This window comes from Channa argus, chromosome 15 (genome assembly GCF_033026475.1).
Source record: "Channa argus isolate prfri chromosome 15, Channa argus male v1.0, whole genome shotgun sequence".
In the NCBI taxonomy this organism is placed as follows: Eukaryota; Metazoa; Chordata; class Actinopteri; order Anabantiformes; family Channidae; genus Channa; species Channa argus.
In genome coordinates, this window is record NC_090211.1 from 2,839,569 (window position 1) to 2,855,718 (window position 16,150).

General features: G+C 39.7%; 2 protein-coding genes across 3 annotated transcripts; both read right to left on the bottom strand.

The window, feature by feature from the left end:
* Positions 1-2,758: 2,758 nt before the first annotated feature.
* On the bottom strand, positions 2,759-12,823 carry syt5a (synaptotagmin Va). 2 transcript variants are annotated; one of them, XM_067478460.1, is made up of 11 exons: positions 12,718-12,823; positions 10,152-10,259; positions 8,086-8,244; positions 7,834-7,848; positions 7,202-7,383; positions 5,999-6,085; positions 5,698-5,865; positions 5,439-5,606; positions 5,237-5,354; positions 4,993-5,126; positions 2,759-3,915 (listed from the first exon to the last, which is right to left on the bottom strand). In XM_067478460.1, exons 3-11 carry the CDS (start codon positions 8,240-8,242, stop codon positions 3,706-3,708), a joined length of 1,239 nt encoding a protein of 412 aa, XP_067334561.1. In that variant the 5' UTR covers positions 8,243-8,244; positions 10,152-10,259; positions 12,718-12,823; the 3' UTR covers positions 2,759-3,705. The 2 variants fall into 2 exon arrangements, with proteins under 2 accessions (XP_067334561.1, XP_067334560.1); XM_067478459.1 differs by having other exon boundaries at positions 8,086-8,247.
* A 1,143-nt stretch (positions 12,824-13,966) lies between these two features.
* On the bottom strand, positions 13,967-15,736 carry LOC137099767 (ferritin, middle subunit-like). The gene is made up of 4 exons (XM_067477018.1): positions 15,471-15,736; positions 14,665-14,811; positions 14,432-14,557; positions 13,967-14,342 (listed from the first exon to the last, which is right to left on the bottom strand). The coding sequence occupies exons 1-4, from the start codon at positions 15,570-15,572 to the stop codon at positions 14,187-14,189; spliced, it is 531 nt and encodes a 176-aa protein (XP_067333119.1). The 5' UTR covers positions 15,573-15,736; the 3' UTR covers positions 13,967-14,186.
* Between the last annotated feature and the right edge of the window lie 414 nt (positions 15,737-16,150).

The following is a 16,150-nucleotide window of genomic DNA, read 5'->3' on the forward strand; positions in this document are numbered from 1 at the left end:
TCACTCCTTTCAGTTTGTCCTTTAAGAGTTTTCACTGCAGACGGGTCGAGATTTTTGTACCCTGTCATGTTTTTAGAACAGTAAGTACTAGGTCGTATTAATATGTTCATCTCCATCATTTCATTTTCGTCTAGCGTCCCTACAAATGTGCACTTTGACAGTTGGTGAGGTTGCGCCAGAGGTTCTTCTGCAAAAACACTCCAGTATAAGTTGAAGTACTGATTCAGCTTTTTTTATTCAAATAAAAGTGAAAACCTTGAGTATATGTGAGGGCAGTGAATTAAAACAGGCCAGGGCCCCTAACACATATTATTTATTTAACCCCATTGTAACTTAACTTCATATTCTACTATACCTTTTCCGTCGGGGGTGTACAGGCAGCACCAACACACTGTCATATGGTCCTGAGATGAGACACACATTTCTTTCAGCTTCTTTAGTAAAAAAAAAGAACCCTGAGATCCTGTCTGCGTGTATTTTTTTTTTCAAGCATGCTCCATATTTAAGTAAAAAATACATTCCTTCAAGCGGTTTCTGTGCATAGCTAGACTCATGTCATTTTCAGATCATTTAAAGATTATTAAACTATCCAGCATTGAATAGTAAGAAACAAGAAAGTCACTCCACTACCACCCAACTTGGGAAGGCGCTGATTCTGCTGTTTGTCCATTGTATTTGGCCAATGGGGGGGGAGCAGACTTCAACAAACCCCCTTGGCCACTGCCTAGAAATGTAGAGTTAAAGTAAAAAAAAGTGTCTGGCAAATAAACACAAATTTTTGCTCAAACACATTTAGGTATTTTTACTTCATTGCTTCCCACCTCTGAGCTTACTACACTGACTGTCTGCATAAACAAGTGTACATACTCATGCACTGGTGCATGCTGATGTGGATATGAGTAGGTATCAAATAAATGGATGCATGCAGAGACTGATTTCTCATTATCAATTGAAAAGAGAAGCTCTTGGGCCTCTGCCGTCCACTAGGTTCGAGATTTTACTGCATCTTCTCACTGGACTGTTGTTGTTTTTTTCTTCTTCAATTTTTCATATTTCAACGGTCCTATTGTATAAGTGCACGGGCGCCAGTGACTAAATGAACCTTTGAATACCACTGCACAGTTGTTCAACACCCAGCTGCATACAGCAACCTAGTGGAGCTATTCTGGAGGTTTCGACAGTGCTCCAGAGAAACAGACACAGAAATAGTCTTGGCAGTTTGGAGGAATGTAGATATACCAAAAAGATAAATGCATTTAAGAAACCGCATTTATTAAGAAAATAACTCTCGGACCCTGGAAATGACACTGATATACAACAGTGCATGGGGACAACCCATTTTCAATGATGAGAATAGGGCAATTCCAGGGTTGTTGGCTCAATTCCCAGCTCTTCGTGTTAGTGTACAAGTTAATGTCCTTGAGCTAGACAGGAAAGGAATTACATTCCACATTAATCTGAAAGCTGTGGTGTTGTTTCTGTTTGCCAAGATACACAAGCTTTTAGAGGGTTGTAGCGTTACATAGAAAGTGATCTGACTACGAGTGAGTGTGTCACACTTTTCTAAGTGTATATTTAATTAAATTAATTTATTTTAAGTAATTAATAGTTTAATTTAATTAATTTAAGCAGGACCCGAGGAGACGGAAAGTGGACGTTTGAAATGTGAAAAAAGGGGGTTTAGCAGAAATATCACATGCATTATTCGTTTATTAGGTTCAGAATGAGGGGGTTTGTATCCCCCTGCATGCTGTTTCAATGTGGTACTGAGAAAGGAGGTACTATGGTTCATTAGAAAAACCACAACTACCATCTGGGCATGTGGTGCCCAGGGTAGTTGTGTTGGAAAGGGAGGGGGCGCCAGAAGGCTCTGTCAGTTTACTGGGTACTAATCCCACACACTGGAAGGCCTGACGTGTTAATAACGTCCTAAAATTGCAGTGCGGAGCTCCCCCAGGTGGCTGAATGCTGTCATTGCAGCCTGTTGATGTGACACTACAAACTGATTAGGGTAAAAGAACTTTAAACAGTTGAAACAAAAAAACAAAGAGTTGTTTTTAAACCTCTTCATTACGCAATACTTAAAAGAATTTTAAAATATGTTTCATTATAATTAAGTTGTGTATTTGTAAAGCTGTGTTTCACCATTGTCACGCAGGAAATGCATTAGTACTGAGACACTGTCATGCAAAAGCAGTTTTCATGTCACGAGGGTAAAACTGTGAACAATATATGTTGTCTTTTGAATCAGACTTTAGTAGTTGCGGCTACTTAAAATTAAACTTAAAACAAAGGCATGTAGTTTTTCTGTGTCGTATTGGTTTGTGACTCACACTGTGTTTTATCTTTTCTCTTGTCTTTGGTAATTGTTTCAGTCTCTCCTCTCTCTGTTATTCCTGGCTGTTGTCCTGGAGACATCGACTAAAGAGGACACAAAGTCCACAGTTTGCATTGCATTGCTACAAACAAAACAAATACTTGGAGCCCACTCAGCCAGAGGGTTGTCAGTGTATGTAAGAAGGAAACATACAGAAGAACACACACGCTTCAGTTTTTCAGCCAGTTGACATGTGCTTTATTTTTCCTTCACACAGACTGGACAAAAGAATAGGACCACCCTCCACCGATTTGTTTTGAAAGTATTACAGGTTAAATCCACTGAATATGGTCAGAATTTCTGGCTACACCTCAAAAGAAGACACTGCTGTCCAACACATTCAAGCAAAGCTGGAACTTCCTGTTGTACTCACAGTGACAAGTAAAAAGAAGGATGGGGAAAAAAAACTCGCACTTATCGAATTAAGGGGAAGGAAAATGAGAGGTTTGTTGGGAAATGTACTTTTGTTTTCGAAAAATAGACAAACAGAGGCTTCTGGTTCTCATTTGTTCTAAACAAAAAATAACGACTGAGCTGTTTGACAAGGAGGTGACTGGATGCAAGAGAGAAGGGGCAGCTCAGTGAAGGAAAATCTTCTGCTTGTGGTTTTGCTAAATTCCTGGAGAATCCCTGTATTTGAGAGAGCAAAGTATTTACAGTAACCGTGCCGGGCGATTTGGGAAGAAGTCTTTCTGTGGATGCAAGGACAACTTTGTGAGATTCTCACACTGCAAACTGTCAATTTTAGTACTTCATTATTTTAAAATGAACCCCAACCCTAAAGCTTTAGGGACCTTTATGATGTAGGGTCCCTAAACCTAGATGTAGATTTGCTTGCCTGAACCTAAGAAGGTTGCAGCTCCACGTTTATACCTGGAACCATGACAACCGTGGGTGTGCGCTCAGTCTTGTAGAATAAAAACATCCTGTAACAGCTGGGATGTACTAGGCTACCTGCTAAACCATAAACATGGGCTGATAAGGAATGACAACAGCTCATTACAAAGCGTGATAATGCCCCCAGTGTCAATATTGTTAATGTCCAGTTTGACTAAGCCGGTGCACAAATATACTCAGGTCCAGTCATGACAGTAATGTCTCCTGCTTTCACTTTTTATAAATGTGCCAGTATGTATTTTTATGTATTCAGTGCGATATTAAGCACTTAAGACATCACAAAAACAAAGCATTACAAAATAAATGATGTATGACCGATGCACATTAAGGGTTATTATTCAAGTTAAAAGGTCATCGTATAAAATCTGCGCTTGTGGTGTCGAATGAAACAATGCGGCCTGTATGCAGTATATGTGTCTACAGGAGTGTGTTTAGCGAATAGGGGCCTTCAGAGCAGCATCCACCTCCTCCTCGGGGCACAGCGTGTGCCACTGGGCCACAGGACGCCTCGGATTGGCCAGCATGTCTGACCAGTGGCGCAGCCCGACACCCGAGGCGCCATAGCCGATCCAGCACTTGCCAATAGGGTCGTTGCTGCCTAGCTTGTCGTAGTCGTACACAGTGATCAGCAACTGGACTTTCTGTGTGGAGAAGGCAGAAGGGAAAGGTTTTTACTCCACTCAAAAATCCCTTCCAGATGCTGGAAGATGAAAATATTTAACTTGTGATAATTGTTTTTGATGTTTTTCCCTTCAATGGTTTAATCTTTATCACAAGATACCACACATTAGTTATCAGATTGGAAGTGGTATAGTTATAAGCAAAAGTATTGGATTCTTCACAGTTGTTACATTTTCCTTTAGTAGCAGCTTTAAACATTTTTGGCATGTAAGGGCTTTGAAAGTCCCCAGATCCTCAACAGCTGTTGGCTGCTTTTCAAAATAAAACCCTTTCCATTATATTACTTGGCCCAGCAATTCTCCTCTGCTTATTGTTTTCTCTTACTGGTTTCTTTGCAGCAGTTCCCCAATGACCTACTGGGCATTTGAATTTCCCCTTTGAGGAAGAATAAAGTTTTATCTATCTATATTTCATGCCAATCTCTTTTTTACTTCTCGTTAAAACACATTATGGTAATATGTAAGTCTGTCTTCTATCACTGACTAAATTTAAACTTTGCACATTTGGATCAGTGACATCATTGCGTGGGCATCTCACTCTAATGCAGTATTACTCTGGAGCTGGCTCCCTGTTAAGCCCAGGATTTAATTGAAAATCCTCCAAATTAATTTTAAGGAATTGAACAACTTAGCAGCAGCATGAATGAGGGCTGCTCGTTGTACCACATCTCAACAGTTTAAAACCAATGGTGCTTGAAAATGCATTCATTTGGTTTTGCTCCGGTATAAAATGTAACTTTAAATACTGACTTTTTTTTACAGTACTAGAGAAAGTTAAATAAGAAAATCCATAAACATAAACCTCATGGTGGTGCTGGATACAAAGTCCTCCCCAAAATCATTAGGTTTCATCCCCTGAGCATCAGTGATTATCTGTATCAAATGTCAACCCGTCCTATAGTTGCTGAGGTGTTTTCTATTTTCTGTCAATATGTCCACATGGAGTAACGTGTGTAGAAATGACAACATTAATAAAAATGTATAAATGTCTCAAACCATTTCATTCACTCTTTTTCTGCAAACTTCTGATTGACCAACCTGGATCTGGGAGAAGGGTATCTCAAAGCTGAAGCTCTCATTGAAGTAAGGATTCAGAGTGTTTTGTTTAACGGACGTCTTCTTCTTTTTGATTCGCTTCCCATTGTGCTGCAGCACCACCTTAACAAAGGGATCTGCCATTGATACGAAAGCAAACAGTTCAGAAATGGCAGGATGCCAAAACTGCTGATGGTTACCAGGCTCGGTTTAATAAAATCATGCAAACAACGAGACATGTGCTCACCTGACAACCCACCAACATCCATCTTCTTCAGGTTCTTGGCTTCCATGATGTTAACTGTTAGTTTACCGGCCGTGGGGACGTAACGAAGCGAGATACAGATGTCGCCCAGCTTCTCTTGCTGTCAGGGGACAAACATAAATGTGCTTTTGGTTTATATAAAGGATGTGAAATTCATTATAGATTTGAGAGACTGAGCAGGTACCTCCTCTTTCTCTCCTCCGACCAGATCTTTCCATTCATGTATCGGCTGTCCGAGGTCTATTGTGTTCATGGGGATCTTGATCTCACCAATGACGTCATGTTTACCGAAACGGTCAAAGTCAAAAACCTGTAGTACCAGAGTCTGACCTCCCAGCTCATTGTATGGTATCTAGACAGGGATCGTATTGTAAATTAAGTTATTAAACAGTTACAAAACTGTTAATGTTTATAGGCATCATTTCCAGTATCGGTAGACAGACCTTAAATGTGAAGGTCTCATTGAAGACGGGACACAGATTCTTTCGCTGGACTTTGGTCTCAAACTTCTTCTTCTTGTCGGGCAGCATGTAGACTTTGACATAGGGGTCTGATGTCCCACCTAGGTCCATAGCTGGGAGATCCTGAGCCTGGAGGATGCCGACTATAAGCTAGAAGAGGAGGTTGGCAGTGAAAGATTGGTTTTTAGCAGTTACCCTGTAGTAGTTCTTCTGGTCAAATAACTTTGAAAATAATATTTAAGCATGTGTGTGTGTGTGTGTGTGTGTGTGTGTGTGTGTGTACCTGGTTATCAGTAAAGTTATAGTCCAGTGTGTACTCGAGTTTGCCTAAGTTCTCCTTCTCTTCTTCTTCCTTCCCTTCATCTCCTTCCTGAAGACACAACAAGAAATCAGTTCATGCTAATGCTGACATATTTCGTACTGATTCCCCTGTGATTTCATGAAATCTTTGCAAAATACTATGACCTGTAATTGCCAAACGGTGCAGTTAATATCTTTACTCAGGTTACATTTACCGACGGTTACCTTTTTCTGCACTAAGGTTGTTTTATGTGCGAATTGAAAATGTGACTAAAAAACAGGGGATGCACTGTCTGTCATCCCTTTTCGTTTTGTTAATCATGGTGCAGTGCTGTGTGCATTGTAAGCTGTCATTTCGGCCATTACTAGTCTCAACCTGGATAAAAGCCCAACAGCTGTGGATAGTAAATCAGTGATTAAATTCACATAAAAAACTCTCAACATCTGTTGACCTGGGAAGGGTGTCGACAGCCATGCACATCCTCTCACTCAGTTCCCCAGCTGCATTTGTTAGGCCTGCCCTTAAAGGAACAGTGGATTCTTTTATATATTCTTGTTGCTTTTTGTTGCTCTGTTCTTTTCTCTCTCGCCTTTCCACTCACCCCAACCGGTCGAGGCAGATGGCCGTCCACCCTGAGCCTGGTTCTGCTGGAGGTTTCTTCCGTTAAAGGGAGTTTTTCCTCTCCACTGTTGCCTATGGCTTGCTCCAGGGGGAATTGTTGGGTTCTCTTTATATATCTTTATAATCTTGACTTTATTCTGTAAAGTGCCCTGAGATGACTTTGTTGTGAATTGGCGCTATATAAATAAAGTTGAATTGAATTGAATTGAATTAAGTGTTCAATGAGATCAATACCTCTATCAAGCCTTTCCATCAAATCAATTAGCTCGGTATGTACACCGGGAGCTGTCATGTTGATACACGTGGATTTGGCACGAGTTTTTTACGTTAGATGCCCTTCCTGTCGCAACCCTCCCGTTTCATCCGGAATTGGGACAAGCACCAAGGTGGCTGGGTGGGGCCAAGCCTGGTGGGGGATGGGGCCAGACCGGTGGCCTTCTCCATCCCAACCCAATGATCTACCCATTTAGCAACCCGGCCCTTCTTCTGCAGCCATGTAGCAGAATTACTATATCAGAACTCAGGAGAACACAGGATAAAGCCCTCCACCCTATAATTTCTCACCTTCTTGTCCTCTGCGTCCTCTCCTTCCTTCTCCTGCTTCCTGCGCCCTCGTCCTGCCTTCCTCTCGCGGACTTTCTTGGGCTTCTTGCCTTTGTTGAAGCACTTCTTGTAGAGGCAGAATCCCAGGCAGACGACAAGGGCGAGGACAACTACCACAATGGCACCCACAGCCCACATGGGCACTAGAGAAAGGAGTGAGAACGAGAAGAGCAGTTTGGTACTTTGTCATTTGATACATCGCTATAACATAGTTGGGGTGGTGCCTCGCACCAAAATGATGCAATATCCTGCTTCCCTGCACGGGGGGGATATTTCAACCGTTGTGTTGGTCAAATCAGAGGATACGGACAAATGAGCTACACGAGTGTTTAAGTGTGAGAAGCATAAAGCGCACACACATAAGGTGCAGTTTCTAAGGTGTGGAGGTTAAAGCTGTGAGGTTAAATGATGCTGCATAAACGTAAAGTAGCTTTTAAAATCGTGACGGTGAAGTCTGAAGGCCATAGTTAATGTTGTACAAGACAGAAGCTTATTTCAGATTTAAACTAAACTTGATTCAAATCAGCAACCTGTTTAAAAAAAACTGTAGATAAATTACTGTTAAAAATGGTGCAAACACGAGATGGACTTACACTTGAGTTTATGATCTTGAGAAGCAGAGCAGAGTGGTCACAGGAGAGAATGGGAACGATAAAGAGATGAGACAGAGATGAGAACAGAATGCTTAGAGAAGCATATGATATGAAACAGATACATGTTTAAATGACTTTGAGAATAAAACTTCATATTAATTTGAACATGTAAATAGGTGTGTTTGGTTTTTCTTTGTGTATTTTATATTTGTTATGAATGGACTGTACAGGTAAATATTTTTGCATCCATACTTGGCAGATGCGTGATCTCGTTGAAGAACTTGTTCTTCATGCTTGCAAACTGGTGGTTGGAGTGATGAGATGGAGGCGGAGGCGGTGGGGGCTCCCTCTCTTCCTCTTCCTCGGCCGCCCTGCGGAGCCGCGCCCCCCCGGCGCTTACTAATCGCATTACTGCTTTGGGAAAACAAGACAACAAATGGTCCATGACTGTCTCAAGCCTAAATAAGAACAGAATTTCATGTTTTCACATCTTCTCAACTTCTTTGGAAGTAAATCAACACATTCTCTAGTGACCCTGAATGACACCCTGGAGGTAGTAGCACATTAACTTTGTTACAAAACTTCCAAAACGATTTGTCTCCCCCTGCTTCTGTCTATCAATCATTATCTTTAACCAATTATCCTGTTTAGGGTCACAGGGGGGATGGAGTCTATCCCAGCTGTCCTTGGCTGAGAAGTGGGGTACACCCTGGACAGGTCTCCAGTCTATCTCAGGGCCAACACAGAGAGACTTAAACAGACAGGCAAGCATTCACACTCATGTTCACCCCTATATACAATTTCACCAATTAGTCACTAATTAACCTAACATGCTTGTCTTTGGAGTGTGGCAGGAAGCTGGAGGAAACCCACTCAAGAACAGGGAGAACATGTAAACTCCAGACAGAAAGACCACAGCCAGCTGGGGATTCAAACCGAGGACCCTCTAACTGTGGCAGCCCTCTGTCTTTTGTGGCCTCTTTCAAACCTATCTGACCTTTCACCTGTCTGTAATCTCTTTAATCCTCTCTCATTCGCTTCGCACTCCTCCCTCTCACCATCACATTCAGTCTTCACTTTCAAACACCTAACAGACAAAAGCAAACAACACGAGAGTCAAGTGTTTTTATTTTTGTCAAGGTTTAGTTTAAGCCAAATCGTTTTCCATTCTATTATTTATATTTCTATACATTTTTTGGTTTTGTTCCTGGTTATGTCCTTTCGATCATACTTAGTTTTGGTTTTGCACACTTGTGTCTTCTCTAGTTTTCTTTTTGATGTTCACCCATCAGTTTGCTCTAGTTGTCTTAGTTTTGTTTGTGTTCTTCTTTATCCTCTAGTTTGTGTTTCATTGCTCATGTTTTCCTTCTTCCGTTCATGTGTCCTTGCTCATATTTACTTTCTCTAGTCCACTCAGCTTCGCTCATGTTTAGTTTCTCAAATTCCCCATCTGACTACATCCACCGTTTATGCTCACGTTAGTCAAAAAGAAGACTTTACAGGTGACGAGACTGATAGTGATCTTCCTGTATAAACAGTATCTGTATGATAAAAGTAAAACTAGAAATTATCAGGGTGACATCACCTTTGTTTAATACATACAGACATTTTAATTGTAAACCTGACATATTTTACAGGACAGAACCAGCCCAGCTGTTCCCCTTTGTAACCTGTGCTACAAAAGTTTTCTACATTTCCACTATACCTATGTAGCTTCATAGTGATGAGCCCTGTACAAACTGTCAGAACATCCCTGTCTGAAAGTGTGACAATGATCCAGCATCCACAACACCAAGACTCTGAACTGAAACAAGTGAATGGATCATAGCTCAGTCAGATATATTTTAGGATGCGAATACAAACAAGCCCTGTACAGAGTTAAATGTGTCCGTTGTGCACACATATGAAAACTGAAACACATTGAACCACACACTCACACAGACCCCACCCACGTGAGACATCCCTCTGTCACTGCACAGCAGCGTAACAAGATTAATTGCCAAAGGTAATCCAAAAATCCCTCGGCTTAAACAAATTAAGGACGGTTTGCGTCTTTGGCTCTCCTCTCCTTTCCCCACCCATCCCACCATCATTTCTCTTTCATTCCTCCCCCCCGGTATCTCCCTCTGTGTGTCATTTACCCTCCCTTATGACAGCAGAACATCATATTTCCATAATGAGATCTGATTTTGTTGGCATGCTGTGTTACCCTGTGTGTTGACCCTTATAGCCTCCTGATTGCATAAGCCGCGGATTAGGGAGGGAGACAAATACATGTTGAGAAAGATACCCCTCCCGAACACATATAGAAATCTTACTGATTAAATTTGCCAGGTCAGTTGGTCATATGTTGAGAACTGCTTCTGATCAGGCTGCAGTGGTGAATTTCTCTTAACCTGGTCTTCAATTACGCCAATGTCTTCGACCTTCAACAGAAAAAGGTCAGAGCAAATAAAAACAAAACTTAACAAGCAGGATCCAGTGGACATAAGGGAGCTAGAAGGGAAACCAGGAAGTTCAAGATTATTATTGCAAAATGTTTTACTAAAAGTGTCCATTGAGGCCACTTTGATTTTACATTTTCATTTATTTATTTTTATTTATTTTCCTTGGTTTGCCTCATGACACCTCTGGAGAGAGAAGCAAATAAATTAATAAATTCACTTCATACGATGCTGGTCTTGATGATAACGGTGTTGATGATGTTGATCTTGATTCAAGCCCAGAATGTAAACAAAAAACACACTTTAACAAAATCTGAGGAAAATTTTGTCTCAGAAGCTTTTCTTAGAAATAGCATTTTGCCCTTTCAAATAAATACGCTATATTAGTTATCATATTATGTATCCATTGTTCCCCCAATAACTATTTTAGTCTGTGGGCAAAAACCCTTGTAACTTTATTTAGTTAGAATTTTGAAGGAAAACACAATCCAATGAAACAGATTAAATATCAGATTTTAGCGTGAACGATAATAAATGTTAAATATTAAATAAAAGTCAGATATGAGTCAAAGCCTAGTGGTTAAAAAGCATACTGTCTGTTGCATAATTAGGAGTTGGAATTTAGAACATCTCAAAATCAGGATGAGCACCACAGTTGGTATTAAAAAATAGAAATCTGAAATTTGATTGGAGAATGTAGTGTATATGTAGTGATGCTGTTCTGGGGTTAAACGAAATCTTCAAAAGCTAAGTTAGAAATAAACTCACTGGCCAGTGAGTGTTCAAAATAGCAAAATAAATAATATATAAGGCATGAACAACCCGTGCCACAGACAAAAAACAAAAAGCATTAAAGTCCCTTTAACTGTGATTATGAAAGCTGATACTGATATTTCTTAGGTATTTGGATCTATGAGCAACATTTTTGGAAAACAAAAATTCATATGAGGTATTAGGTAAATGTTTTCAAACATAAAGTACTAGAAAAATGTTTCATCAAAGCTCAGTATGAAGCTTTGATATTAGCACGATGTGGGAAAGAATCATTTCTAACATATTAAATAAAAGTCACATCACCAACAATAAAACACGAGACACTGTGTGACAAAGAACCACCAACGCTCACTGACAAAAAATTAAACTCAACAAACAACCACATCACATTAAAGATGAGAGAAAATGTCAACATATGTGTCATCTACCAAGTCCAAAGTCAAAGCTTCATGAGCAGGAAACATAAACAGAAAGTGTTTATTTACTGATTGAAGCTGAAGACAAGTTTATGTGTTTGACAGTTTATCACCACTGTGCATTGTTCACGATTTAAAGTCTGCAGAGCAAATATGAGACTATAGACATGCAGCAGCTACTTAGCTCATCTTAGAAATAAGACTGGAAATGTACTGTTTATTTAATCTGTACAAAACAAAATAAAGTGTGTTGGTGCCAATACGTCACCTGCAACCAGATTCGCCCAGTAGCAAATTTCTATTTCAGTATCCAGGTTTGAACCCATAGAGCAGCCCCTATCCATATTTATAACGCAAAATGTAGAATTCAAAGTTTTCCACAGTTTTTTTAGGCTGACAAATGTGGTTTAGGGATTTAGTTAGATTTTAACACATAAAACCCAAACATCAGTATTTGTGAACTTTACAATTGTTTCGTTGAAAAATGTGCAGATCTGTGCATTTATTGTTTTGCTGTCTGAACACATCTGTGCATCTGTGCATGTGATCCATTGTTCATTTTCATATATCACTTCTTCTATATCAGCTGGAAATATCTGAATATTTGACCTCTGGTGACCTGTATAGCTGTGTGCCCACTAATTTTGCATAATATTTTGTACAAATTATCTTTTTTTTTAATGGAATCTTTAATATTTTATATGAATAACAAAACGCAGCAGTCCATCTGCTTTTACAGTATTTGCTGAAGTGCACGGGGAAAACAACAGAATCTCACCTCCACTACAAACATTGTTGTAGCTGTGCACAGCAGGTGAGTTCACGTAAACAGCTACAAATAGACATTAGCCTCCTTTAATCCACTTAACCTAATCTTGCTCGTTTTGGAAAACATCAACCACTATGTGCAAAATCAAATATTTCTCTCAGTAAAACATTTTTAAATAAAAGATTGATAACAGCATAAATATGCTGACGTACTAGTATACAGACGTGAATAAAAAGTACTAAATAGGAGAAAATAACTGCAGTTAAAAACAGTCATTAATGGACCTCTATACATGTAATAATGACAAGTTTCATAATTCAGGCTCCGTACAGTAAAAGGAAAAGCAGCAAAGTATTTATTGTTTCAAGGTTTGAATCCTTCCTATCTTTCTATTAGTTATTAATGAAAATTGCTTGAAATCAGCCGATTAAAAGCATCGTGAGTAATGTCACAAGAATCACATGAAAAACATTTAACTCACCCAATTTGATATCAGTCCCTCTGGGTTCTTTAAATTATTTATTCCAAATGTTCTCTAGATACATTCAGCACTACCGACTGGTGAGAAATCATTGTGCACAACTCCCTCTCCCTGTGTGTCTCTGCTCAACCCCACCCCCCCTAATCTCCACAATATCCCTCACTGCCAATTACTTAGTGTCCACCTACACTTAAAAAAAGAAAAAGAAAAGATAACTCGTCTAATGCTACCTCATCTAAGTGACGGATGTCTTCACTATATTGTTTTAGAAGTGAATTAAATACAAATCCAGGCATCATGTTAGTTGACATTTGCAGACTCAGAATTGTGAAGTTGCCCAGCTCAGACTCTCCCTTTGCCTCCCAGTGACTCCTTATGTGCTGAGACTGGTGGATGGATGCTGGAGAGAGTTACTGTGCTTAAATAAATTCAAGCCTCAAATTAGACTATTTAATTTCTGTTTTTGTCATGGAGATAAAAGGTAACCTAAAGAGAAAATATCATTCCTTCGTGAATTGCAGCACTTGTCTGATTCAAAGTAAACTGTCCTCAGTACAGTGGAGAACCCCCAGAGCTGTCAGTGTTACAGGAATTATAAAAAAAAAACTGAGCTTCATTCTGTGGTCAGTTTGTGTTCCAATCATATGTTGTATGTGCATATCAATAATGGCAAAATGTTAAGGCGTTGCTCCAGTTTCAATTCAGCTTTATTTATATAGCGCTAATTCACAACAAAGTTATCTCAAGGCACTTTACAGAATAAAGTCAAGACTAAAAAGATGTATATAGAACCCAACAATGCCCCTAAAGCAAACCATTCTGATATTGAGATATTTGTTGTTAAAGCCACATCCAAACTGTTACATCATACATACACTACATCATAAATATGTGGTTGCAGTAATTTAAGACCGTTAAAAAAAAAAAACAGCTTTCAGCTTAATTTGACATTTCTAATTTTCATTATTCTATATAATTTGTGACAAAATGTTTTGACTCTAGTACTTTTGTCCTGTCATAGCTGTGATGTGAAGTAAAAGCCTTGATGTCATGTTAGCACTAACACATCTGTAGATCTTGTGTCATTACCCATCGAGTGATGGAATATTTAGGATCAAGTATTTCTCAAGTACTGTTGGTAATCTTAGATTTATTTTACTGGCTTATGGCTTTCATGCCTCTAAATAAAATCAGTTCCAAAGTTTTATAATTTTGAAGACTGATAAGACAGAAGATGCAGACACCAAAATCCAGCTCAAAAGTTTATTCAGACAGATTAGAAACATTCAGTCAGTGTTAAAATGTCACAAGAGGAGGCTTCTTAGCAAGTGACATAGCTGTACACTTCAACATGCATCTTTCTATGACATTTCAAATAAACAAACCCCACAACAACAGGACATTATAAATTAATCAGACTAGTTAGGATTATGCTCAGTGAATGAAGAACAAGAGCAGAAGCCTTGTGTTTAGCTCTTCTCCCCCAGGGTGTGCTTGTCAAACAGGTACTCTGCCATCTTGTTCTTGTCGGCATCCATCTTGGTGAGGTTGGTGATGTAGTCGCCCAGCTTCTTGATGAACTCCACCTGTTCGTTCAGGTAGTGGGTCTCCAGGAAGTCACACAGCTGAGGAAAAGACCAAACAATAATCACTGGTTTGCTACAGACAGAATCTTCCAACACGTTCTAATGAGGTTTGTCATCGTCCAACTTACATGAGGATCCTGATGCTGAGACGCCAGCTTGTGCAGGTCCAGCAGAGCCTGGTTTACAGTCTTCTCCAGCTGCAGGGCGCACTGCATGGCCTCCAGACCGCTCCCCCACTCATCACGATCTGGTTTCTATGGAAGAAATTTAAAGAAGACTAAGCCTTTGTTCACACAGTATCCATGTTCAATTTATATAACATTACTGTTGTCCATCACACACAGCCTCAAACTTTACGGACCTTCACGTCCTGGAGGAAGATGCGTCCTCCTCTCTTGTTCTGGAAGGACAGCAGCTTCTCAGCGTGCTCCCTCTCTTCATGACTTTCCTCCTTGAAGAAATGGGCAAAGCCTGGGAGGGCAACATCATCACGGGAGAAGTAGAAGCCCTGGGAGGGACAGAGACGGGACGGAAACTGTTATTAGAAACACTCCAGCTCTGCAATGAAGGGGCAGTGCAGCACATGAGTCATGTCTCTGCATTGTCTGTTTGGTTAAGAGACAAACAAGCAGAGCATGACACAGCACTTTTCCACGCTGAGGATGGAGGCGATTAAAACAAAAGGCCGCTACAACAGTGTGTTCAATTTTAAGGTAAACACAACCAATTACTTTACATTTGCAGGACGGAAACCGTTATCAGAAGAAAACACACAGCGTTAACTTTAAAAAGTGTCAAACTGGTGTCAAGGGAGTTGCAGGGCAGATGAATCATGAATTTCCATAATCTCGTTGGGTTACACACAAAGCCACACGCAAGAGGAGCATGACACAGCATTTTCTTTAAACACACTGATGACAAGGGGAAACATAAAAATAAAAATAAAAAACACTGGCAACCTGCTAATCAGCAATAAACAAAGAACGTGAGCAAGTCAACATCCAAACCACATGTTGCAACAGTGTATTAAAGAATTTGAAGGTAAATAAAAGCACTTAGCTTAGATATTTAAAGTTGTTAGGTTTTAACATTAACCTAATGTTAAGAGGATACACTACTAAGACATCACACACCAGAAGTAAAAGGATAAAGTGTTGTTCCTCTCACCATGGAAGTGTAGGTGTAGGAGGCAAACAGCTCCAAGTTGACCATCCGGTTGATGGCGGCCTCGCAGTCGCGGTGGTAGTTCTGACGCACTTGAGACTCCATTTCTGCTGGTGTTTTTCTCCTTTTTTTAACAAAACGGTACAAAAATAGAACTTTACGTTAAGCTAGTGTTCAAGTAGAAATAACCTGCGGGTCGAAGAAAGAAGTTCCGTTCAATCACTGTTGAAGCAAGAACTCTATTGTTTCTCTGCCCTGCTGTGAAGTAAAGAGAAGCTGTTTGCCGTATTTATACCCCACTGCAGACCACGTGACAGATGTTTACATGTTTTTAGCCAATCACTGAGCTCAGCTATCACGTTACAGTGGCTCGGGCGGATGATACAAGTTTAACGTTTATTAATTTATTCTGACCTGCAATGACGATGAAGTTTTGCAGTTTCAAGAGACATTCATTACTGAATGGAAAGATGAATGTAGAATAACTGTCAACGTGTAATCTATGTGTCTAAAAGTGAGATGTGAAGTTGACAATTAATTTTTATTTATTATTTTAAAGTAATTTACAAAATGTTGAATGTTTTAAATGAAGTTGTGTTGTGTAAATAATGTTGTAAACGAGAAAAAAATGAAGAAATATTTTCAAAAACAGTTTCTAATTAGTTTTTTCTAAAATATTAGCC